The sequence below is a fragment of the Nomascus leucogenys genome, chromosome 22a, assembly GCF_006542625.1.
Source record: "Nomascus leucogenys isolate Asia chromosome 22a, Asia_NLE_v1, whole genome shotgun sequence".
NCBI classification, from domain to species: Eukaryota; Metazoa; Chordata; class Mammalia; order Primates; family Hylobatidae; genus Nomascus; species Nomascus leucogenys.
In genome coordinates this window covers 100,248,921-100,274,613 of record NC_044402.1, presented here as the reverse complement: position 1 = coordinate 100,274,613, position 25,693 = coordinate 100,248,921, and the positions used below count along the sequence as shown (strand labels likewise).

Below are 25,693 nucleotides of genomic sequence, written 5' to 3'. Positions count from 1 at the left end.
AGAGGGCAGGCGTGAGCAACCATGGCCGGGCAGCACCTCCCGGTACCCCGGCTGGAGGGCGTTTCTCGGGAGCAGTTCATGCAGCACCTCTACCCCCAGGTGAGCCCCTCGCGCAGGGCAGAACCCCGAGAAACCAGCGGGAGACGCGTCTTTACCATTCGGACGGCTGGGAACTGGTTTTTAGGGACCCAGGGTGTGGGAAAGAGGCGCAGGAAGGCAGCAGATGACTGGTTGGCTCTTAGGCCAAGGGAAAGGTGCACGGGGGGCGCCGACTGGCTCCTCTATTGAAATTTCCGGAGAAAGCCCCATGTTTCTGGGGAGCAAGATGATGGCGGAGAGCTGAGTGCGAGATGTATTTTGCCTAAACTCTTTTACTCCGCATCTGTCAGTCTGCTCCGAATTAATGGATTTGAAGGCACAACTTTTCACTCCACTGAGCCAAAAAGGAAAGCAATGGGATTCCCCCGGAAAACTCCTACTTGTCTTGAATTCTAACTTACTTAGGTTCTAGTTCCGACGTTGGAGTCTTATACCTGTAGTTAGAACCTTAGGTCTTTAAAAGAAAACTCATAGAGAAATATTAGGGAAACAAAAAGTGCTTTTACTTGCAGTGCTTTACAAAGGAGTCCAGACCTAAGAAAAATAGAAGGTATTAAAAGGAAAAAATCCACAGGATTACAGTAAGTCAGTTTATGGTAGGAAAAATACCCAGCAATTTTCTTACCTGATATTTACACTTATAAGGGTGGTCATAGAACTATAGTTCTGGGGCCGGGCGCGGTGGCTCACGCCTGTAATCCCAGCACTTTGGGAGGCCGAGGCCGGCGGATCACCGGAGGTCAGGAGTTCAAGACCAGCCAGTAGAAATCCCATCTCTACTAAAAATACAAAATTAGCCGGGCGTGGTGGTGGCCCATACCTGTAATCCCAGCTACTCGGGAGGCTGAGGCAGGAGAATCGCTTGAACCCGGGAGGCGGAGGTTGCAGTGAGCCGAGATCGTGCCACTGCACTCCAGCCTGGGCAACAAGAGCTAAACTCTGTCTCAAACAAACAAACAAAACTACAGTTCTGAGTGTTACAAAAGTCGGATGGGCTGGGCGCCGTGGTTCATGCCGGTAATCCTAACATTTTGGGAGGCCCAGGTTGGTGGATCACTTGAGGCCAGGAGTTCAAGACCAGCCTGGCCAATATGGTGAAACCCCGTCTGTACAAAAAATACAAAAATTAGCCAGGCGTGGTGGCACACGCCTGTATTCCCAGCTACTCTGGAGGCTGAGGTCGGAGGATCTGCTTGAGCCCGGGAGGTCGAGGCTGCAGTGATCCATGATCCTGCCACTGCTCCAGCATGGGCGAGAGGGTGAGACCCTAGCTTACAAAAAAAAAAAAAAAAGGCGGGGGTGGGGGGATGCGGGAGGAATGAAGTTTTTCTTTTGATAGCAACCTACGGGAGAGGATTCAAGCCTTTATTAGTTTGGAGACTTGTACTAGATGGGTTGTTCTTGCTCTCCCTGTCCTTAGACGCCCCCCATCTCAGAATGTGCTAGACATAAGTTGCCTAAAGGGCAGTGTTGTGAAGATTAGAGTATGTGGAAGTGCTTTGTAAGATGCAGAGCAAAAGGTATTTTGTAATTCCTTCAGGCATGACATACAGCACAAAGCATCATTACATTTTAAAAAGTCAAAAATTACAAACAACTTTCTCTGGCCATAGGGCAGTAAAACTAGAAATTAATAACAAAATTGGAAAAAAAGACCTTTCTATCTGGAAACACTAAAAAGTATGAGGGGGCATAGTCCTATGAGTTTTTTGTTAAACATTTTCTAATAATTCCATAATTAACACTGTATATTATACAGGTACATGAATAGATAGACCAAAGGAATAGAATAGAAAGTGCAGAAATATCTATTCTTATGGAAATTTAGTGTATAATAAGCATGACATTTCAAAAATCAATAGGGCAAAAAATGACTTTTTAAAAAATAGACTGTTTTTTCGAGGCTTTTTAGGTTCACAGCACAATTGACCAAAGGTACAGAGATTTCTCATGTCCTTTCTGCCCTGACACATGGATAGCCTCCTCCATGATCAACATCCCCTCATTAGAGTGGTATATTTGTTACAATTGATAAACCTACATTGGCACATCATTTTCTTTTTCTTTTTGAAATGGAGTTTTGCTCTTATCGCCCAGGCTGGAGTACAGTGGCACAATCTCAGCTTACTGTAACCTCTGCCTTCAGGGTTCAAGCGATTCTTCTGCCTCAGCCTCCTGAGTAGCCAGGACTACAGGCACCCGCCCCCATGCCCGGCTAATTTTTGTATTTTTTAGTAGAGGCAGGGTTTCGCCATGTTGGCCAGGCTGGTCTCAAACTCCTGACCTCAGGTGATCCGCCCATCTCAGCCTCCCAAAGTGCTGGGATTACAGGCATGAGCCACCGTGCCCAGCCTGGCACATCATTTTCACCCAAAATTCATAGTTTATATTAGGGTATACTATTGATATTGTACATTCTATGGGTTTGGGCAAATTTATAATGAAATGAATCCATTATGGTATTATACAGAGGAGTTTCACTTAGAAAATGATAAAATTCGGTTTATATCTCACACTGTACACAAGAATAAACTCCAAGTGGATCAGAAAAATGTAAAGAAATGAAACTACACAAGTTGTGAGTACACTCGGCAATACAAAAAAAAATGAAGCTGCACAAGTGCTAGAAGAAAATATGGGTAAATTCCCCTATAATCTAGGTCTATGGAAGGCATTTCTAGCTATGACTCAAAACTCAGGTGTAATATTAGATTAAAATTTGACTACATGAAACATTTGTATGCCAGAAACACTATAAACAAATTTGAAAGACAAAGTGGGAGAAAATATTTGCAACATTTATCTCATATAAAGGACAGTAAAAGCCCTTGTATGGAAAGAACTTTTAAAAGGGGGTAAAAGGCTGAAAATCTGGTAGAAAAATGAGCAAACAATTGAGGGGGGGAAAAAACCAACATTAAAATGGCCTTTAAACTAGGAAGTTTAAGTTTACTCATAAGAGAAATAAAGCTACACTGAGATACAACTTCTTACATATCATACTGGCAAAAATTTAAAAAGCTCTGGTAATACTCTCTTGGTGAGGCCCTGAAGAAACTGGCACACTCAAATTTTATACCAAATGGTACAAATCTTTTGGCATATCTAACTATGTTTACTTTATGACCCAGTAATTCCTCATTTAGGAATTTATTCTGGAGATATACCTCCAAAAATGTGTAAATATTTACGTAGTGTTACTGTACTTGCAAATTATTGGAAATAACCTAAATGCTTATGCAGGCGAGAATAATTGAATAAATTATGGCCCATTTACACTGAGGTATACTAAGATGTAAAAAAGAATAAAAGCGATATCTGAACTGATAAGTGGTGATTTCTAGCATATATTTATGTGGTTTTTTTTTTTTTTTTTTTTTTTTTTTTTGAGACGGAGTCTCGCTCTGTCGCCCAGGCTGGAGTGCAATGGCGTGATCTCGACTCACTGCAAGCTCCGCCTCCCGGGTTCACGCCATTCTCCTGCCTCAGCCTCCTGAGTAGCTGGTACTACAGGTGCCCACCACCACGCCCGGCTAATTTTTTTGTATTTTTAGTAGAGACGGGGTTTCACTGTGTTAGCCAGGATGGTCTCGATCTCCTGACTTTGTGATCTGCCCACCTCAGCCTCCCAAAGTGCGGGGATTACAGGCGTGAGCCACCGCGCCCAGCCATATATTTATGAATTTTTTAAAAAGCACATAACAAAAGAAAATATGTAGTAAGCTACTATTTATGTAAAAAACAAAGGGAAGAGATAATGAAATATATGTTTTTGATCACTTCACAAAAAAGAAAGGAATAAGCCAAAAATTAACGAGATCGGTTATGCGTAGAGGATGTGTGAGTATGAAATGGAAGAATGTGAATGGGGTGACTTTTGTATAGTTTTGATTTGGGGAATCACGTTGATGTTTTACATTCTAAAGTCATAATAATAAAATCAACAAGGATGAAAAATTATTTTTTAAAAGACCCTAATACGGAATATAAAAAGTAACACATGAACCTGTTGAAGTGGGAGAGGGAGAAGTTACCCAAGTCACTTTTTTAAAACACAATACTTTAATTATATGTCCTCAATCTAAGACACACAGAACTGAAAACAAACTGAATTCTAGTTAGTACAGTAAGTCCTCATTTAACATTCTCAGTAGGTTCTTGGAAGCTGCAACTTTAAGGGAAATTACCTGTAATGCAACCAGTTTTACCACAGGCTAATTGATGTAAACAAGAGTTAAGTTCCAGTGGCATATTTCTGGTCACAAAAACATCACCAAACTTGTAAATAAAGACCCAAAACATTTCTAATCGTAAACATTGAAATAAACGTGAGCTACATGTACATTTAAGGATTAATAAAAGTAAATAATTACTCAATTTTTGGTGAATTGTTATGTGACAGTGGTCATAGTAGTGGTGGGTTAAATCAAGGAATAAATGTCTACAAATGGAAAATTGTAAGGAGCGCCTCCTACCACTGAACAGTTCAAAACAAGTGTGGCAGGTTTGCTGATTGCTTTCATACCCCCTTGTTTATTGTGCACTTGTATGATTATCATATGCTTTACAAATTTTTGTTTTACATACTTCGTATTCACTCCTTTCTTCATTTTCCAACCTGCTTATTTCAGTTCAGGGTCACAGGTGGCCAGAGTCTATCCTGGCAGCTCAGGGCACAAGGTAGGAACCAACCCTGGACAAGATACCATCCTGTCTCAGGGCACGCGCATGTGCACGCACACACACACATACACACACCCCCCCACATGCACTCACTCATACTGGGACCATTTAGACATGCCAGTGAACCTAATGTGCACATCTTGGGGTTGTGGGAGGAAACCACAGTACCCGGGGAAGACCCACAGAGATGTGAGGAGAATGCAAAAACTCTACTCAGACAGGGGCCCTGGCTAGGAATTGATTTTTTTTTTTCTGATCTGTGTTATAACTTTATTTGAGGACTTATTTTAGACATGTTTTTTACAGTGGTGTGACCTAACAGTGGCAAAAGCAAATTCTGTGAATTCTTCACTTCCTGTGAATTCTGGGATTTTGCAAGTGATTAAACATTGAGGATAATGGGAACTAGGTTTCCCACTGCTGAAAATGGGAGTTACAAATTCAGTAGATTATAATGAACCTTGAAATGTTTACGGTTCATACGTACACTTGTTAGGTATATGTGTGTGTGCATGTATTATATATATGGACATATATGGAGAGAGAGCTGAATAGAATAGGTATATGCATATATGGGGTGTACGTGTATATATATTTGTGGAATATACATAGACCCTCACATATATCCTAACTCTGTCCACTGAGAAGAAACCAGAACTACTTTAAGAAATGATGGATCACAGGGCTGGGCAGAAAAAGTATAAAAGATGTCGGGTTCTGTTATTTTGCCATAATGCAAGGAAGTGCCCCAGTTAAAAAGTCACAAGAAGCATCTTGAAGGGGCTCACTGGCCAAATCTGGGATAATTTGGGTATCAAAATTATACCACTAGATTATTACCCAGTAAATAAAATAATTCAATGGAGAATTTAGAGCTCATTTCGATATTAGGATGCCAACTAATAAATGTAGAAGAAATGATGGAGTTTAGAAAAATCACTGTTTTTTGCACTCATCATAGCAAAACATCGTGTGCTTCCTGATGTGGCATGCTGAGAAGGCAACACCATTCCTTTTGTGGTGCATTCCTTCTCCAAAATGTGTAACTTGAGTCTAATTATGAAGAAACTTCAGATAAACCCAAATTGAAGGGTTTTCTACAAAATAGCTGGCCTATACTCTTCCAAAATGTCAAGGTCGTAGAAGATAAAGAGGCTGATGATTAAACATTTCGGATTAAAAGAGACATAGCAACTGAATGCAGTGTGACATCTCAGATTGAATTCTGGGTTAGGAAAAAATAAAGCTAAAGGAAATCATTGGGACAATTAGCAAAATTTGAGTATGGACTGTAGATTAGATAATAGTATTGTGTCATTGTTTTGTTTTTTGTTTTTTTGTGTGTGATGGAGTTTCACTCTGTCGCCCAGGCTGGAGTACAATGGTGCGATCTCAGCTCTCTGCAACCTCCGCCTCCCAGGTTCAAGCAATTCTTCCACCTCAGCCTCCTGAGTAGCTGGGATTACAGACATGCACCACACTTCAAATTTTCTTTTTCTTATTTTTTTTAATTTTTAGTAGAGATGGGGTTTCACCATGTTGCCCAAGCTGGTCTCAAACTCCTGACCTCAAGTGATCCACCCTCGGCCTCCCAAAGTGTTGGGATTACAGGCATGAGCCACTGCGCCCAGCCTACGTCAATGTTAAATGTAATTTTGGTAATTATTCTGTGGTTATATAAGAGAATGTCTTTGTTCTCAGAAAGTATACTTAAGTTTTTAGAGATAAGGACCATGGTGTCAGCAATTTAACCTTGAAATGGTTCCAAAAAATTAAATTATGCTTAATTTAATTTCAATTAATAATATGTCCTCTTGACAGTAAGAACAAATCATAAAGCAAATGTGCAAAATGTTAACAGTTGGTGAATTGGGGTAAAGCGTTTACGGAAATTCTTTGTAGTGTTCTTAAAACTTTTTTATAAGTTTGAAATGACATCGAAATTAAAAGTTACAAAAATATTTGACTATAAAGTACAAATTTTAGTCATTACATATTGATGGTCTTGCAGTTTTGTTTTGTTTTTCCAATCTTAAAATTTTGTTCTAGATATTTTCACATGGCCCCTCTTCTTGTTTTAGTGACAGCATGAACTGTCAAAAGCTTTGCGTTCAAGCATCTTGGGAGCAAGAGTCAGATCTTACTTGTTTTTTTCTCCCTGTTGCCAAATACAGCTCTTGATGTGTTGTTGGTTTTCATGAATTTTGTTGTATTTCTTTCCCCACTTACAGAGAAAACCTCTTGTGTTGGAAGGGATTGATTTGGGGCCATGTACAAGCAAATGGACAGTGGATTACCTAAGCCAAGTTGGAGGGAAGAAAGAAGTAAAGATTCATGTTGCTGCAGTTGCACAGATGGACTTCATTAGTAAGAACTTTGTATATAGGTATTTTCTTCTGAGGTTTACTCTGGGGATACAAATAACTTTTTAAAAACTTTTAAAATATTTTTGCATTATTATACAAAGACCATATGGCATTTCATCTTTTGGCTGGTTTGATGTAATCATGGAATAGCTTACTGATTTTTAAAGAGTGGTTTTTAAAAGACAAGAGTTCTGAGTTTACATAATTATACAATGACAATTTTTTTTTTTATTTTTTATTTTTTTTGAGACAGAGTTTTACTGGGCCACCCAGGCTGGAGTGCAGGTGCGTGATTTCGGCTCACTGCAATCTCTGCCTCCTGGGTTCAAGTGATACTCCTGCCTCAGCCTCCCGAGTAGCTGGGATTACAGGCACGTGCCACTATGCCTAGCTAACTTTTGTATTTTTAGGAGAGACAAGGTTTCACCATGTTGGCCGGGCTGGTCTCAAACTCTTGGCCTCAAGTCATCCACCTGCCTCAGCTTCCCAAAGTACTGGGATTACAGGCATGAGCCACCATGCCTGGCCAACAATTTTTTAAATAGGGTATATACCCAATACCTTCTGGAGTCATGGAAGGAAGATAAAATTTCTGTAACTAGGGTTAGATTTCATATGAAGTTGGATGTGCCATACTCATTCAATGCTTGATTAATTAGTTGATCCTATCACATTAGTAACTGTTATCTAGAATAGGAAATTCTAAAAGGCTCATGTTTTCTTTGTCTGTCCTCTCCAGAAAACCAGGACAAGCTATGTTTGGTATAATCTTTCATCATCTTAGATAACTTTTAAAAATCATACTTAATTTTCCCTTTTGATAAAATAGTCTTAAATACCTTTAATTTCTCCCATGATTGTTATTTTATGCTGTGGAATTTCTTAAAAGTAAACAAGAAATAGTCAAAAGCTGCTGATTGTCTAAAGATGAAAGTTTTAAATGCTGTCATCTTGCAGATTTCATTTGCTATTTATTCCCATGAGTTTCATTTAAATTGTTAAATTAAAAACAAACAGCTTTCAAACTCTGAGCATGTGAAGTTCTCAGCAAATTCATTCTATTGAAAAACCATGTAGTTCACAAGACTTCAATTTAGAGATGAGTTAAACAGAGCTTCTAATGTCCACAGCCATTCCTTTCTCATTACAGTTTTCCGAGTTCAAATAGCAGCTGCCAAAGCATTGCTCAGTTTTTAATCCTTTGAATATTCACCATAATGGTTTTAGTTATTAATAGTCCATGAATTGAATTTAATTGCCTTAAGTTTTTCCAAGTGTAGGAACTTTTCATTTTTTATCAAATTAAAAATGCCAGAATGATGAGTGTTTTTCAGCCGGCAGTTAATGATGTTTATTTTCCAGAGAGTCCAATGCCATAACAAATGAGTACTGAAACTTCATCTTGAATTGCCTTGATGTTTTGTCATGTCTTTTTAAACTTTTCAAAACTTGTTTTTGAAGCACATACATTATGTAATAGTTCCTATCGCGGCTTCCTCCAAGCCTTTCACTAGAGCTACTAAAAAGTTGCAAGATTATTTTTTTTAGTGCAACAAAAAAAAATAGGTTTAGTCATTTTTAGCATTTACCAGGCAGTAGGAAAGAAGGAATGCATCCAGGCCAAAGAGAGACTAGAAAGTAAGAAACCCTGCACACACATATATATTATTATTATCACTTCAAATTGAGGTTGCCTTTATGCTTTATCAAACATTGGAAGATTGATACATTAACAGGTATGAACTTTTACTTCTTTCTTCTTGGTAGCGCTCATTGTTCAGAGTCAGGAGAGTCTGGACAAAAGAACCTTGTGTGATGAAAGGATATTGTTGTCATTCTTCTGATCATAGATTTTTTTAAAAAGTCTCATCATGTAAGATTTGCCACATCTTCCTGTCACATCCTGTAATTCCTGTCATCAGCTTGCTCTTGTTTATTGTACTCTCATCAGTTCCGATCTTGATTTTATAAAGCAGCCTTTTCCAAATGGGGAACAAGACAGTGAAGGGCTTTTTTCTTCTTTTTTAAAATGTTGATGACTACTTGCATGCTGCAAAAGGGTACATTATCATTGTTGTTAACCCCACCATCTGTCCTTTACTGAGCACTTATTATATATCAGCTACTATGCCAAGCAATCTAGGTTATATTACTCATTTAAACTTCAGAACAATCTGTGAGGTAGATATTTTTAATAATAATTTCACAGATGAGGAAAGAGAGGTTTAAAAATATTAAGTAACTTCTCCAGGATCACATAGCTTGAAGTGATGGAACCCAAGGTGTTTACTCTAATTTCCCTGACTCCACGGAGCCCATGATTAAGCCTTCTTTGACATTACCCTCCTTACTGGTGCTGCCAGTCCAGACAAATGACACTTTAATAACCAATGCCCTTGTTTTTGAAACATGGATAGGATAGATTTTTAAAAAGCCAAAGAACTTCCCAATATACATACCTAATTTCTCCCCCATCTGGGCTTAGTAGAAGCTATGACAGATACCATTACCTAGGAGAGTAGGTGCTGGTGGCACCCCAGTTCTGCTTATCTGGGCTGAGCTACTCTGTCTGCTCTTTCAGGGTCACTGTTCTGTTCTGTTTTTCTAAAGGTCTTGAAACACTTTTGTGTTCTCCCCAGTAAGAAAGCTAAGCCTAGTTAAATGCAGCAATTACAGTAGTAGCTATGGTCCAGATAAACTTCCCCACTGGCCCAGACTCTTCAAAGATGCTTTGAAGAATGAAAGCAAGAAGGAATGAAGGGTATATGGTGAGGTCAGAGATGGGAAACATTGAGTAGGAGAATGCCAAGTAAATTTGTTGATAGTAGTTAGTAAGACACTATTTATAGTCAAAGAAATAGTACTCTGCATTGGTCTGAGTAGATGGCAGACCCCTCTTTTCTCTCCTGCAGTGCTCACTCTACATAATTACCAGCAGTGGCCTCAAGTTCAGATTGACATACAGAGCACCCACCAATCCATAACCTGGCTTCAGATTCCCTTAGCTTTTTGCAGGAGGATATAAGGCAGGAAACGGAATTCTAGCAGGATAGTATCAGTGGAGTCTTTATACAAATCCAGGGACTATTTTTTGACTCACCAAGTTACAGCTTAGTTGTAAGGGAATGAGACAATGGAGGTAGTATAGAAACACCTGAGTTTAGGTAAGACATATGGTCCATAGAAGCCGGTTGCTTGAAACATCCCATGACCTTAGCTTCTGCATTCCTCCAAGGGCCATACTCAGGAGAGTTACACTACACACAGGAAAGCCAAATCATCTGCTTCTGAACAAGTATTTGTAGTCCACTTATAGGCCACCTAGTGCAAACATAATTCATCTATTGGGTTATTTTTATGATAAACAGTGTTACCTGATATCACAACTGACATTCCACATTTATCTTTTTTTTTATTCAACATAATTTATGGGTTCACACCATGTTTGTGTTTACCCGGTATATTTCTGGGAAAACAGTGCAAGGAGAAAGTAAGCTGGCCCAAGGTCATCTTCTCATAGAGAAGGAGAAAGTATGTAACCTTTTCTTTCGACTTCCTCAGTACAGAGTTCAAGTGGGAAGATATTTGGTAGTAAGACTGAAAAGATTACAGCTGTTAATCAGAAGTTTGGAGGCAGGAGTGTAGTGGGGGTAGCAGAGGAGAGGATTTTGACCTAGAGGCTTTTGAGGACTTCATTGTCTTGTTACCTATACTGTATCACCTTCATTTATAGAGCAGTACTTTTGATTCTAGAGAGTAAAGGAATAGATGCAATCTGGAGTAAGAATATCCTTCTAGCTCAAGAGTGTGATGTAAAGGAAACAAATTTTGCTTCCACAGTGTTCAGCCCTGTTCATCAGGATGGAAGGAGACAGGCATTTGGGCAGACATTTTGAAAAATAAAAATTGGTCACTTCACTGGAATTCTCCTTGAGCTATTCCTCAGAAGCCTTAAAATGATAGACGGTGGTGCAGCAGGGTGAGAGCAGTGTTACTGGCTTCTGTGTTCCGTGCTATGCCAAAAGGCAGGAATATGGGGGGTGGGGGGTGGTTATCTTCATGGGACCGTTTGTGTACTGTCTCTTCCAAAGTAGCACTAGTAGTTTGCCCCACTCTTCACAAGATTTGTTTTGCCATGACACTTAAAAACAGGTAGCAATCAGAACCTGAAAGTCTGTGTATTTACAAAGGTAATCAGATACCATAGAAGCATTTTTCTATCATAACGGAATAGAATATTGACATAGAAGGATCCATCTGTATCATAGATTTTGAAATCTTTAATTCCAAAATTTCAGACAACTTAGATCAAGTAAACATACTGCTCAATGGGTTTTGAAAAGTTAGAATTTCACATAATAGGTTATAATAAAAATTACAGATATTATAAAACAGGAGATTATATGCAACTCCAACAAGCCTTTATGTATAGTGATTAGATTCTTACTAGTTGATCTGTTATTATTAAGTGCAAGGATTCTTTTGTGTTTATTTCAGAACTTTACCTTTTGACCAGTTGGTCCAGAGGGCAGCTGAAGAGAAGCATAAAGAATTCTTTGTTTCAGAGGTAATTGCTTTTAACATTTTTAAAAGAAGGCATTAATATCTATATACTAAATGGATTTTCTTATGAAAGAATAGTAGATACACAAGAGCAATAGACGTCTCTGATAGACATTCGTAAGATTTGGTTGGATGCACCATAGACTGTAGCTCTGCTATTTATTAGCTCTCAAACTTTGGCCAAATTATTTTTCTGTACTTCAATATACTCGTCTGTGAAATGGGGGTGATAATAGTACCTATTCTATAAAGTGTTTGTGAGGATTAACTAAATAAAATCAGTAAAATACTTAGCAGTGTGCCTGATGTATAGAAATTACTCATTAAATATTAGCTATTAATGTTATGTCCTTTTAAAATGCTTTGGTCTGATATGCCAACTTCAAATGCTAATGGAAAACTTCATTTTCATATCTATTGACTATTAGACTGTTTCTGTATTCTTGTTATTATCAATGTGATTTCTATTGTGTATATTTGCTGTAATATTTGTTCAGGATTAATTGCGGAAGAATTCTACTTAATTATAGTCTAGCTTTCAATAATTCAATTTAAATACCTTGAGATAAGGCATCAAGGCCTTGTATATAAATATGTTTTTAAAAATTTCCTGTGTTGGCCGGGTACAATGGCTCATGCCTGTAATCCCAGCACTTTGGGAGACCGAGGCAGGTGGATCACCTGAGATCGGGCGTTCGAGACCAGCCTGACCAACGTGGAGAAATCCTATCTCTACTAAAAATACAAAATTATCTGGGCATGGTGGCGCATGCCTGTAATCCCAGCTACTCAGGAGGCTGAGGCAGGCGAATCGCTTGAACACGGGTAGCAGAGGTTGTGGTGAGCTAGATCGTACCATTGCACTCCAGCCTGGGCAACTAGAGCATAACTGTCTAAAAAAAAAAAAAAATTCACTGTGTTATTCAAAAGCACATTTTAAAAATGAATTGCTTTTTAAGCTTTGAATGAAGCTGTTTTCTGCATTTGAGCCAGTTGGGCTGGAGAGTTTGGTTCTAAAAGGTGTTGCATTTTTACAGTCCTCTTGTCAGGTAATAGTTATACTAGATTACCACCACAATCCCCACAAACTCTGTAGGTCTGTGATTCTGTAGTATAACCAAAATGTCTTTTTAAATTGATTCCATTAGCTGCACCTGAGAACTGTTTTATAACTTTATAGCCATGCTTTGAACATGTATATTCAGTTGCCCTTTGGTACTTTCCTGTCTAAGGGTAATCAGTGGTATATATTTAAATAACCATGAAATGTGAAGTAAAAGAAATAGACACATGGTAAAAGATTAAAGTCTAAAAATCATGGAAACTATGTAAACAAGATCAACATGAACTGTCAGTTTGGTCCTCTAGGAAGCAGATGCTGAGATGGAATTAGGAGTGCAAAAGGCTGGCCGGGTGCGGTGGCTCACGCCTGTAATCCCAGCACATTGGGAGGCTGAGGCGGGCGGATCAGGAGGTCAGGAGATTGAGACCATCCTGGCTAACACGGTGAAACCCCATCGCTACTAAAAATACAAAAAATTAGCTGGGCGTGGTAGCACACGCCCCACGCCCGTACTTGGAAGGCTGAGGCAGGAGAATGGTGTGAACCCAGGAGGCGGAGCTTGCAGTGAGCCGAGATTGCGCCACTGCACTCCAGCCTGGGCTACAGAGCAAGACTCCATCTCAAAAAAAAAAAAAAAAAGAAAAAGAAAAGAAAAAAAAAGGAGTGCAAAAGTCTTGTTAAATAGGAGAAATACCTGTGAAAGGAAAGGGGAGGAAGCAGGATCGGATAGGGGAAGCCATGAGATGTAGATACAGATCTGACAGTCTCTGCCAACTCATCCTGGAACTCCTGAGCAGACTGCCTATGAGAAAAGTCCTGCATTGGGTGGCAGTGTCTAGATCTTTTACCAGCTTAAGTCACTGGTTGGGACTACCCTATGAAGAGCATGACCTAGGTTCCAATCTTGAGGTGGGCCTGAAGAAGTTAACAGCTGGTAGCTCTAAGCTAATCACACTCCTTACAATTAAACAGTGAGTTCTTTCTTGAAGGAATTTCTGAGCAGTGCACTTCTGTGTCTGGTGCATTAATTTTATTTTTTAAATCTTGAAATGTTAGAACTAGTAGAAAACCCTTAGAATTTCAAAGAACATATTTTGAAACTTATTAGCCAGTAATTTACAGAATCTATGTGATGTGGTGCTAGCTAAAAATAGAAAAACACTGAGAGTTCAGTTAAAACCTCAATCATCAATTTATGTCTTAAGGTAAATATTATTATCTTTTGAAGTTTATAATTCTCAGTATTGGGTGAAAGAGGCAGAATTCTGAGTTTGGATTGCCCAAGTGCTTGACTTGGTATATCTCACTTCTCTAACAGTGAATGTTTTATAATTCAAACAGTTCTCTATTTAGGTACTTGGTGAAGGATAAATAATAATTTTTGGCCTCGCACAGTGGCTCATGCTTATAATCCCAGCACTCTGGGAGTCCAACGCAGGAGGATCACTTGAGTCCAGGAGTTCGAGACCAACTTGGACAACATAGCGAGTCTCCTTCTCTACAAATAGTAAAAATAATTAGCTGAACATCCCAGCTACTCGGGAGGCTGGGGCAGGAGGATTGCTTGAGACCAGGAGGTTGAGGCTGCAGTGGGCATGATTGCATCATTGCACTCCAGCCTGGGTGACAGAATGAGACCCTGTCTCAAAACAATTAATTAATTTAAAAAATTTAGATAATGATTTTTTTAAATGATCAGTTTAAGTTTACTACAATGAAATTATATTTTTCTAATTCATACATGAGCTGAATCTTAAGCATTTGGCTTGAGAATTTATAGGCAGGGATAGGCTTAGCTTGATAAAATGCAGTGTTCTCAAGTTTAAAAAAATATATTATTAAAAGCATAAGGTATTTATCTGTTACTGTACATTTGTATTATATTTACTGAGTATTAAGACACTATTAAAATAAGAGTCTCAATAATTTGGAATATAAAGACTAAATCATTATAGCTTTAGAGATGGTATGTATATGTTGCCTTTAGAATTTATTTTACTTATTGTTTTATGGATCCAATCACTATCATGAGCAACATATTAAAGACATTTCTTCATATGGCCACCAGAGAGCATTAGTAGAAAGGGTAAGAGAACTGAACTTTTTTTTTTCTTTTTTGAAAAGGTCTTGCTCTGTCACCCAAGCTGGAGTGTAGTGTCACTATCATAGCTCACTGCAGCCTCAGCCTCCCAAGTAGCTGGGACTACAGGCACGCACCACCTTGCCCAGCTAATTTTGTGTAGATGGTGTCTCACTCTGTTGCCCAGGCTGGTCTTGAGCTCTTGAACTTAAGCAATCTTCCTGCCCTGGCCTCCCAGAGTGCTAGGATTACAGTTGTGACCCACCATGCTCAGCGATAATTGAACTTTTCAGAAAACTACTTAACTGGTTCAGATTTTAAGACTTGTTTCCTAACTTCCTAATATTTTTGAAGTGAAGGTGTTTTATTTTTTTCCGTAGTTCTCAGTACATAATTCTTTTTTTACTTTTAATTATTATGAATACATGATAGCTATACAAATCCTAGTATTTTTATATTTAAAAAAGTAAAATATTGCTGATGTTATTTTTCTTTGGGATGTTTAAGGATGAGAAATACTACTTACGGTCACTTGGAGAAGACCCTAGAAAGGTAAGAATTCTAAATGTAAAACAATTCCCTAAAATCTAAATGGATGTATATATGTTAACTGACAAAACTGTAATTTTTATACTTACTGCCTGACATATTCCCTGTTCTATCCTTTTCCATTCTTTTCTCAGTGATTTGTGCCCCTGAATAAGAAGTAAGATGATTAAAAATTGATTACTTAGTATTCAGGTAGGCCTGTAGAATCTTAGTGTTTATAGTCATCTAATCTCTATACAATAAGAAATCTCTTCTACTGTATATTTTGTAGGTGGCAACTCAGTTAACAAAATATTAATTTGAAATAATTATTAGAATCCTGAATAGTTCATTGTATAAGTTTTGACATGTATTCAGAGTCAAATTAGTGTGGCTGCCATATTAAGGAGTAGTCCCTAAAATGATCAAATAAGATTATTTTTTCTATTTATGTCACCATTTAGTTGTTTACCCTCTATTTTAGTCCCCTCCCTCAGTAGAATTCACAGGTTTTATATAGGTGATAACTAGTAATGTCAGTTCAAGGTGTTGACTCCTGAATATTAGAGTGGATGACAATTGTGTAATTCTTGCTTAAAGTAGAAAGAACCTTTCTATTAATGAAGCATATTGAGCTTAACAGTAGTGATACTATTAAATCTGCAGTCTTGTTACACAGCCTGGTATTTCTTCATTTGAAAGATCATGTATCGGCCAGGCAAGGTGGCCCCACGCCTGTAATCCCAGCACTTTGGGAGGCTGAGGTGGGTGGATCACCTGAGGTCAGGAGTTCGAGACCAGCCTGGCCAACACGGGAAATCCCGTCTCCACTAAAAGTACAAAAATTAGCTGGGCATGGTGGGAGGTGCCTATAATCTCAACTACTTGGGGGAGAGAGAGAGAGAGAGATCATGTATTGGCACATGGTCACATCATAGTATTTTAAAGCAGTGAACAAAGTTTTGCCCCAGTCTTCCTTAATATCATAGGGTCTAATCTAATTTTTTCTTTTTATGTTTCTGTAAATGCAGGATGTTGCAGATATCAGAAAGCAGTTTCCTTTGTTGAAAGGAGATATTAAGTTTCCAGAATTCTTCAAAGAGGAACAATTCTTCTCCAGTGTTTTTCGAATTAGTTCACCAGGATTACAACTATGGACTCATTATGATGTATGCTACATAAATGAGAAATTTAAAGCTACAATAGATCTTTAGCATTATAGATTTAAAAGTCACAGTTTCAACTTCCTATAGGTTGCCCTAAATATCTGTGTAATTTGCTGAAACATGACTTTTGAAAATAGGTGCTGTGCATAGCAGTAATACAGGAATGAATTATTTTGCTAATGGCAAAGCCTAGTTGGTTCCTCACATTTGTATTTCCCTGTGGTCCTGTTCTTGATTCATCATCATATATATACCAAGTTTTGTGAAATGATTTTTTTTCCATGTGAAAAATGGCCACCAGATAATGGGGGAAATTGTATTGGAAGAAGTGATAAGCCTTTAGTATGAGGAGGTATAAATGACACACATGACTCTGGCTACCCAGAGATCCATAACTCTCTGGGTCATGCAGAGTTATGTTATTCAGGAAAAAGGCCGAAGCTTGTTGAGTCATTACCAATTTAAGAATTTGGGGATATCTGAAGATCTTAGGATATATATGCCTTGAGAATGTCAAATATTTGCTGTATTTGTAGGGCAGCAAAAATGTGTACAATATTGATCTTGATCTGCTGGGCACGGTGGCTCACGCCTGTAATCCCAGCACTTTGGGAGGCCGAGGTGGGTGGATCACGAGGTCAGGAGATCGAGACCATCCTGTCTAACACGGTGAAACCCCGTCTCTACTAAAAATACAAAAAATTAGCTGGGCATGGTGGTGGGTGCCTGTAGTCCCAGCTGCTTGGGAGGCTTAGGCAGGAGAATGGCGTGAATCCAAGAGGCGGAGCTTGCAGTGAGCCAAGATCGCACCATTGCACTCCAGCCTGGGTGACAGAGCAAAACTCTGTCTCAAAAAAAAAAAAAAAAAAAAAAAATTGATCTTCATTATTTATGGTGTTATTTTGTTCCTTACATTTATGTACACATCTATAAGCATTTTAAAAACATTAAAAATACTAATGTGGTATATGGTTTGGTGTTGGGAAGTAGAGAAACTTAAGGAAGGTAAAGGAATATCTAACAAGTTTCCAAAGAAAAAAAAATTTTTAAGTTCTAAATCACAGTATAACGTTTTATACATGTGTTTTATAATTCAGTTGAGACCCTCTTGGGAGGATTTTACCATAGTCAGTAAATCTGTAATTATGAAATAGACATAAACTCTTAGCATATTTTACAGTTTTATATGAATAACATGGTGAGAAAATCATGTGGTAATACATTTTAACTATATTCTATGATGATGATGATGATTGTTGTTGTTGTTTTTTGAGACAGATTCTTGCTCTTTCACCCAGGCTGGAGTGCAGTGGCACTATCCTGGCTCACTGCAACCAGTCTCACCCAGGTTCAAATGATTCTCGTATCTCAGCTACCCGGATAGCTAGGATTACAGGCATGCACAACCATACCCGGCTAATTTTTTTTTTTTATTTTTAGTATACATGGGGTTTTGTGATGTTGGCCAGGCTGGTCTCAAACTCCTGGCTTCAAGTGATCCGCCCAACTTGACCCCCCAAAGTACTAGGATTACAGTCGTGAGCCACCATGCCCGGCCTCTATGATTATGTTTTAAATTTTGAGTAGTATCCCCTTTACTTTGAATTATAATAGAATGTAGTATATAAAGCTTTTATTATAAAATTAAGTCAGAGGAACGCTAGTTTGAATTGTACAGTTATGGTTTACGTAAGTAAAGGGTTAGTACTAAAAGGAAGAATGCTTAGGTAGAAGTAAAAAATCATGAATATATCTTGCTTAGTGTTTATCTTAAATCCTTAGCTGAGAATTATGTGGCTCTGCCTTTAACATTTTTTCACAATCTATACCAAGATAGTATACCATTACATTCATGGGAAAAGATTGCTCCAATAATAAATATACATTAAGAAAATCTGTCATAAATCACCATACTGTTTGCAGAAAAGAAAATCTGTGAGATTATATTCCTATAGAAATAATTTGAAAATCAAGATACCTATAATGAAATTATGGTTGAACGTATATTAAGAGTGTTGCAGCGGTTGCAGCAGTACCTTGTATTTTCCTAGCATCTGATTTTTCTAAGTGCATTTACTCTGTTGTCTAATTTTGGGCTTATAGCATTCCTTAACAGATAGTAAATATTAACTAAGGGGAGCCTTAAATAGGCCTAACTGTGCTAACTGTCAGTTAATGGTGAGGCAAAGGCAAATAGTTTTCTGACTCCACATTTTCTAATTTGCCAAGTCTTCCCGTTTTAGGGCAGTACTGCAGAAATGTCTTGAAGGCCCAGTTGTATATGGAATACAAATGTTTTTATTGTTAGGTAACTGTAAGAGTCTTAAGTAAGTCAAGTCTCATTAAAGGATCGGGTTTGCAGTTAAAGTTTAGAATGCCATTGGTTCTATGTATTTGAATTTTAGATAATGATTACCCATAAGCTTTTATTGGTCTTCAGGTAATGGATAATTTGTTAATACAAGTGACAGGAAAAAAGCGTGTTGTACTCTTCAGTCCTCGAGATGCCCAGTATTTATATTTAAAAGGTATGGGATTTTTTTTAAGTTTATATTTCAAAAGTCTATTCAGTTACTCTTTTTGAGAAATCTCTTGATTCTTATAGGAAAAGTACACTTCAGGACTTAATCCTAATTGTATTTGTGTATATATGTAATAACAGGTTCAAATTTGAAATTATCTTAATTATATTACATGGGTATCAGTCATCAGAATTAAAGAGTGAGTCATTGAAAATTGTCTTAGGTGTCAGTAGCATAGTAATTCTCACAGTGTGGGTACAGTAAGTAACTGGATAGAAAAGAATTTTCAAATTTATATTTGTGATTACTTTTTTTAAAATGCTAACTTTGCTGAATCTATATTATCCCTTTTTGGAACTTTTTAGGTACTAAATCAGAAGTACTGAATATAGATAACCCAGACTTGGCTAAATATCCACTTTTTTCCAAGGCTAGAAGATATGAATGTTCCCTTGAAGCTGGTGATGTATTATTCATTCCTGGTAAGATTTCTAGACCTCACTAATGTGCTATTTATAAAATGTGTACTCTGTCACTCATCCTTCATGTGATTTTTTTTTTTTTTAGTACAAATATATATTTGTTATATGTATCTGGTCCTATAGAAGATAATTTTTAGACAAAACTCTGTGTGTGTGTGTGTGTGTGTGTGTGTGTGTGTGTGTGTGTGTGTGTGTTTAAAGCAGGCCTAGGCAAACTTACTATAAGTTAACAGTCCTTGCAGTTTTGGCCTATAAGTTAACAGGTTAACTTGAACTTTGGGAGGCCACAGTGGGAGGCTTGCTTGAGGCCAAAAGTGCAAGACCAGCATGGGCAACATAGCGAGACCCTGTCTTGACAAAAATAAATAAATAAATTTAGTCAGGCATGGTGGTGTGCATCTGTAAGTCCCAGCTGCTCGGGAGGCTGAGGCAGAAGGATCTCTTGGGCCCAGGAGGTTGAGGTTGAGGAGGCTGATGCCATGGCATCATGGAATCACTGTACTCCACCCTGAGCAACAGAGTAAGACCCTGTCTCTAAATAAACTAACAGTCTTGCTTTCAAGGGCAACCTATAAAAATAATATTACGCTCTAAACTATTTTACTAAGTGACGTCAAGTAAGACTTTTTTATAGCTTTTATTTATTTATTTTTTTATTATTTTCCAAGTGAGACACTTTATATCTGGGAAAAGGTTATACTGGTTGGTTTTTAAAATTATTTTTTAAAAATAATATTATACTCTTTTATTAAATGGTATCAAGTAAGACACTTTATATCTGGGAAAAGATTATACTGATTGGTTTTGTAAATTGTTTTATTTTAAAAATATTTCTGTATTTTAGAACTGTGTCACTTAAATATTTACCAAAAAAAATGATAAGTATCTTTCAAGGCCAAAACAGATGAAAGATTTCATTAAATATTAAAATGTTATAACTTCAACACCTGTAGTATCATTTGTGTACATTATTTTTCTATACAGTCTGGATTTGTGTCACTTAATTTCTTTGTTCAATTAATAGGCATTAGTTTGAAAGTCCATAAAGTTCAACACAGCAAGGTAATTAACATCTGTAATTAATACTTAAAAGTGAACTCTTGAAGATTATAAAAATCATAATTAAAATTAAAGGGATATATTAACAAATTCTATTTATAGTTGTAGTTCCATATTTAAATTAATATATTAAGAATCATTAATACTTTTCACTGATAAAAATAAGTAAATATTAATAAAGATAGACATTTGATGACTTCTTTTGGGACTAGATTATAAATTCCTTGAAGACAACTATGTTTTGTTCATCTTTTTCTTCCTCAAAAGGGCCAGATATAATGGCTTTCATATAATTGACCATTTATAAAAATTTGACTTTTTATTCTTATTTTCATTGAAAGCAACCAACGTATTAGTCTTCAAATCCATTGCCATCTTTTAAATTTACACTTTTGGTTTTTGTATCTTGGGAACATGATTAAGGTCTATGTAGTTTTCCCTTATTCTTCATACAATTGTTTTAAGAAGAAAAAAATAGAAATACTGAACATTTGCATATATTTTTAAACAAAAGCAAAATTCCTATCTTTGGGTTTAAATTCAACTGAATGGTTAGCATTTTCTTCCTATTATATTGAATAAGGGAAAAAAAAGATTCTGAAAGAAAGTGTAGTTAAGATTAAAACCATGTTTGAAAATTAGTTTTCCAAATCAAAATATGTTAAGCTTTTGTTTTTCCTTAAACACTCTTAGAATAAGTTTCTAAAATTTAAATCTCCCTTTCACAGGATTAAAAGGGTTTTTCCTGTGATTAGTGTTCCATCTTTGTCATATTGTGGTATTGCTTTAGTATTCCTCTAGCACCTATATTCTGAAAATGTTTAGATTCAATTGAAAAGAAAGTCAATTTCCCAATAAAAGGAAAAAAATTAATTAGGTATATAATAAAGTTTACTCATCATTTCCACCACCAAAATATTTGCTGTAGTTTTGTATACTATTTATAAAGGAGCTGAAAGAAATATAAGATGATTATAATTGCATTCAAAATATAAAATGAGGAGGCTATAATGAATACGAATTTAAGCAAGTTAGAAAACCAAATTGCAGCTCGAACAGGAAGTCTTTAGGGACAAAAGTATTATAATGAATCAGAAAAGGTCAAAGATACTCCTCAAGTAATTGAAATGTTCTGTGTACCAAAAAATAAACACTTTGATGTGGTTGTATGACTCAGGAAGTATAAACAAGTAACACAAAACACAGCCCTAGATTAGAGAACTGCAAAACAAATACATCTTTATTATGTCTTTCAAGTTTAAAGGAAAAATTGCTATTTCTAAAGGTTTTAAAAGTAAGGGTTGTGCTATTGACACTTTAAATTTGTTGGCAATTCATAAAAGTTAAAATGATTCTGTTAAAAGCCTGGAGTGTGCTAACGAAGGGATCTGGTTACAAGAATTATTTCTTGCATTGGCTATATGCAATTCGTGATATTTCACTGACATTTTGGGTTTTTTTTTAACTGTAGGTTTTATTTTTAACTTGTTTTTTAAACTTTCTCCAGCTTTATGGTTCCATAATGTAATTTCTGAAGAGTTTGGAGTGGGAGTGAATATCTTTTGGAAGCACCTTCCATCTGAATGCTATGATAAAACAGATACCTATGGAAACAAAGATCCTACAGCAGCATCAAGAGCTGCACAAATTCTGGACAGAGCCTTGAAAACACTGGCCGAATTACCAGAGGAATATAGGGACTTCTATGCACGACGAATGGTCCTACACATTCAAGACAAAGCCTACAGCAAGAACTCTGAGTAAATAATGAAGTGAATGCAATGCACATCAACACTTCAGTAAGGGATAATGATATAAATTAAAGATTTTGTTAAAATAGTAAAGATACATCAGATTTACAGATTATGTAAGTACGAAGGGGTGTTTGTGTGGATTCTACTTGATACAGATTGTTATAATTAAAGAATGCTGTGCTGGGACCACTCTTTAACATTCAGATGCTGACCGCTAAAAGTCCAACTTAAAATGACTTAAAAACAGTAAGAAAATATATTGAATCACAATCCATGAAATCTATTGACAGAATGGGCTGCAGTGTTTCTGATCCAGTGATTCAGTAATGTCATCAAGAACCTTGGGAGCCCGCCCCCACACCCCACCCCCTTTTCAACCACAACATTGGCATCATCCTAAGGCTGGCTACCCTCGTGGTCATGGGATGATTGCCAGTAGCAGTTGGAGCCTTGTGCATCTTCATTTACATGCAGCGGAAGAGTCAGGCTGGATTCTAGGGGCCCCGTCCTAATATGAGAAAGCTTTCCCAGAATTCACTTTCCATACCCTTAGGTCTCATTGCTCTAAAGTAACTTAGACCTGTCCACCCCTGAGCCAGTCACTAGCAAAGGTTCTAGAATAACCTTTAGGGCACTCAGGTCCACTGGAGCTGAGAGTATAAGTGGAGGCCACATGAGGGATATATGGGGACAGAAAGGATAGTTTTTTTTAAATCATGGTTCTGATAGGAAAAACATGAGCAACCCACAATATCTATTACATTTGCCTAGAAGCAGAATTTTTGAGGAACTTTAAAAAATGTACAGATACCTAGGTCCCAACTTTGTAGACTGATTCAAGAGTGTTTGGGATTTGGTATAGGAACTTAATAGACCTCACAGGGTGTTTTGATGCATAATCAGAGCTGAGATCAACTGAAGTTGATGATAGTGACTTGGATTATTAGTTTTGTGATTAGTCCAAAACAAATGCTTAATCTGATCTTGACTTTTCTTGCCACCCAGCATGTCAGGTCTGTCCTTTTTTTTTGGTTTTTGAATGTTAGAAAATAAATGTTTTAATTTATACCTATGTCTAAACCTTAGCCTAGTTAAAGATTTCCCAACTTATTTTCCCACCTATCCCTTTTTTAAAAGAAAAATTACTTAAAAGAATGAATAAATGAGATCCTAAAAGTGTTGTCATTGAAGACAGTGAGCCATTGTGTGTGGATCTCTGCTTTTCTTTGTTTTGTACCTAGTAATTATATTGCAGTGTCATTGAAGACCAGATAATCTTCGCTGAACATAAATGTGTTCATCTAAAGCAATCTTTTAGTACATCAATTTGGTGCATTTTAATTAGAGAAAATCATTTTCTTTATTGAAGAGAATCCATCCACTCATGTCCTATAAGTTATTGTAAATAAGGAAAAGCATATATAACATTCTGAATTTCCTAGGTATCTTTGGAAACAGGTAAGTTACTCAGGTGAATAAAGGTGAAAAGTCTTGTCAGAAAAGGGATGATTATATTAGCCAAATTTAATTACCAGATTTTGATCTTCATTAAGCAAAGCAAAGAACTTCTTTACTGATTCCTTGTCCTTCAGTAAGGAAAAAGACAAAATTCTCCTTAGTTTACATAATATTTATGGTCAGTTTTTAATAAATCTTGTTTTTTTTCTTAACCAGCAAGAGAATTGATACAAAGTATAAATCCAGAGTCATGTAGAAAACTTAGAAGTATTAATAAAACAGATTACAGTTTGTGCACTGAATATTCATCTTAATTGATTGTTTAATGGAGAAGCAAACTGGATGACCTTAGACAAAATAACGTTTATCTATGAAGCTTATTTTCCTCATCTTTAAAACAGAACTACAAAAATGCAGAGAGAGTTCAAGGGCAGGCACATAGTTGATAACTGGTGCTAGTTCTTCGATTTAATTCCTTCTTTGCTGAGAGATTTGAGGTAGCTCCTGTTGCAGTATTAATTTATAATATTTAAAAAGTTAGAGAACTTTCCTTTGGGATGTTTTAAAATTATTTCCCTGGTCATAATTAATATTAGGGTCTGTTTATTTCAAATACAAAATATTTTAATCTTTTTTTCCTACTGGGTTAAGACCAAATAAGATGTTTGTTTTTATTATACAGTGTATGTTAGCTGCAACTTCTCAGGAATTCTGAATCTTAGAACTTTTTTATTGAAAGAGATCTTAGAAGCCATCTAACCAACCCAGATTGCTTAATGATTGTCTGGGTTCACATAGCTATGGGTAATAGAAACTGGGATTAGTTGTGACCAGTAATTCTCCATTCTTTCTCCCTAATGTGCAGCACATCTCCAGTACTTCTGAACAGATTACACAGCTTTTCTTTGGCTAGTATGGGGGCTTGACCTGATGCAAAAAGGAATTTTTTTCCTCTGCCAACAAAATTTCTCACTGCACTGCTGGCTACACAGACAAGATTCAAAATAAAAGTAATGGTGGGTCAGGTGCGGTGGCTCATGCCTGTAATCCCAGCACTTTGGGAGGCCGAGGTGGGCAGATCACAAGGTCAGGAGATCAAGACCATCCTGGCCAACATGGTGAAACCCCATCTCTACTAAAAATATAAAAATTAAATGTTACGTGAAAAACATATTTGAAACTGTACTTCCATTTGTGTAAAAGAAGGTATGTGGTGTGTGAACATCTTATTTGCATATGCATATAATTATCTCTAAGGATGCATGAGAAACCAGTGATAGTTATGCCTCCAAGAAGAGGTTCAACTAGGTGGGCCGATTGGAATCTGCAGTTTTGTATTATTTGGACTTCTGTTCACATTATCCTTTCAAAATACATTTTAAAAATACTATACGCACCAAGGTGGGTGGATCATCTGAACTCAGGAGTTCAAGACCAGCCTGGGCAACACGGCAAAACCTTGTCTCTACCAAAATTACAAAAATTTAGCCGGCTGTGGTGGTGTGTGCCTGTAGTCCCAGCTACTCAGGAGGCTAAGATAGGACGATCACTTGAGCCTGGGAGGTGCAGGTTGCAGCTGGAATTGTGTCACTGTACTCCAGCTTGGGTGACAGAGTGAGACCCTGTCTCAAAAAAAAAAAAAAAAAAAAAAAAAAATATTATATGCAGAGCTGGGAGTGGTGGTCCGCACCTGTAGCCCCAGCATCTTGGGAGGCTGAGGGCAGGAGGAGTGCTTGAAGCCAGGAGTTCAAGTTCAGCCTGGGCAACATGGGGAGACCTGTCTCAAAAAAACCTAAACAGAGTGTAGTTACGGCATTTCATAACGTTATTTGTCTTGGTATTTGAATACATTCGAATTCTATTTGTCCTG

General features: G+C 37.2%; 1 protein-coding gene across 1 annotated transcript; it reads left to right on the top strand.

Annotated features, from left to right (window-relative positions):
• The first annotated feature begins 10 nt into the window (after positions 1-10).
• TYW5 (tRNA-yW synthesizing protein 5) lies at positions 11-24,125 on the top strand. The gene is made up of 8 exons (XM_003253906.2): positions 11-99; positions 7,014-7,168; positions 11,646-11,715; positions 15,362-15,406; positions 16,414-16,551; positions 18,989-19,076; positions 19,436-19,552; positions 22,119-24,125. Exons 1-8 carry the CDS (start codon positions 22-24, stop codon positions 22,373-22,375), a joined length of 948 nt encoding a protein of 315 aa, XP_003253954.1. The 5' UTR covers positions 11-21; the 3' UTR covers positions 22,376-24,125.
• The last annotated feature ends 1,568 nt before the right edge of the window (positions 24,126-25,693 follow it).

What these genes read in the sequence shown, in the direction of transcription:
- TYW5 (XM_003253906.2), top strand. Translation starts at nt 22, where the DNA reads ATGGCCGGGCAGCACCTCCCGGTACCCCGGCTGGAGGGCGTTTCTCGG. An exon ending in AAGAATTCTTTGTTTCAGAG is followed by an intron (nt 11,716 to 15,361) that starts GTAATTGCTTTT and finishes GGGATGTTTAAG; the next exon opens with GATGAGAAATACTACTTACG. An exon ending in TGATGTATTATTCATTCCTG is followed by an intron (nt 19,553 to 22,118) that starts GTAAGATTTCTA and finishes AACTTTCTCCAG; the next exon opens with CTTTATGGTTCCATAATGTA.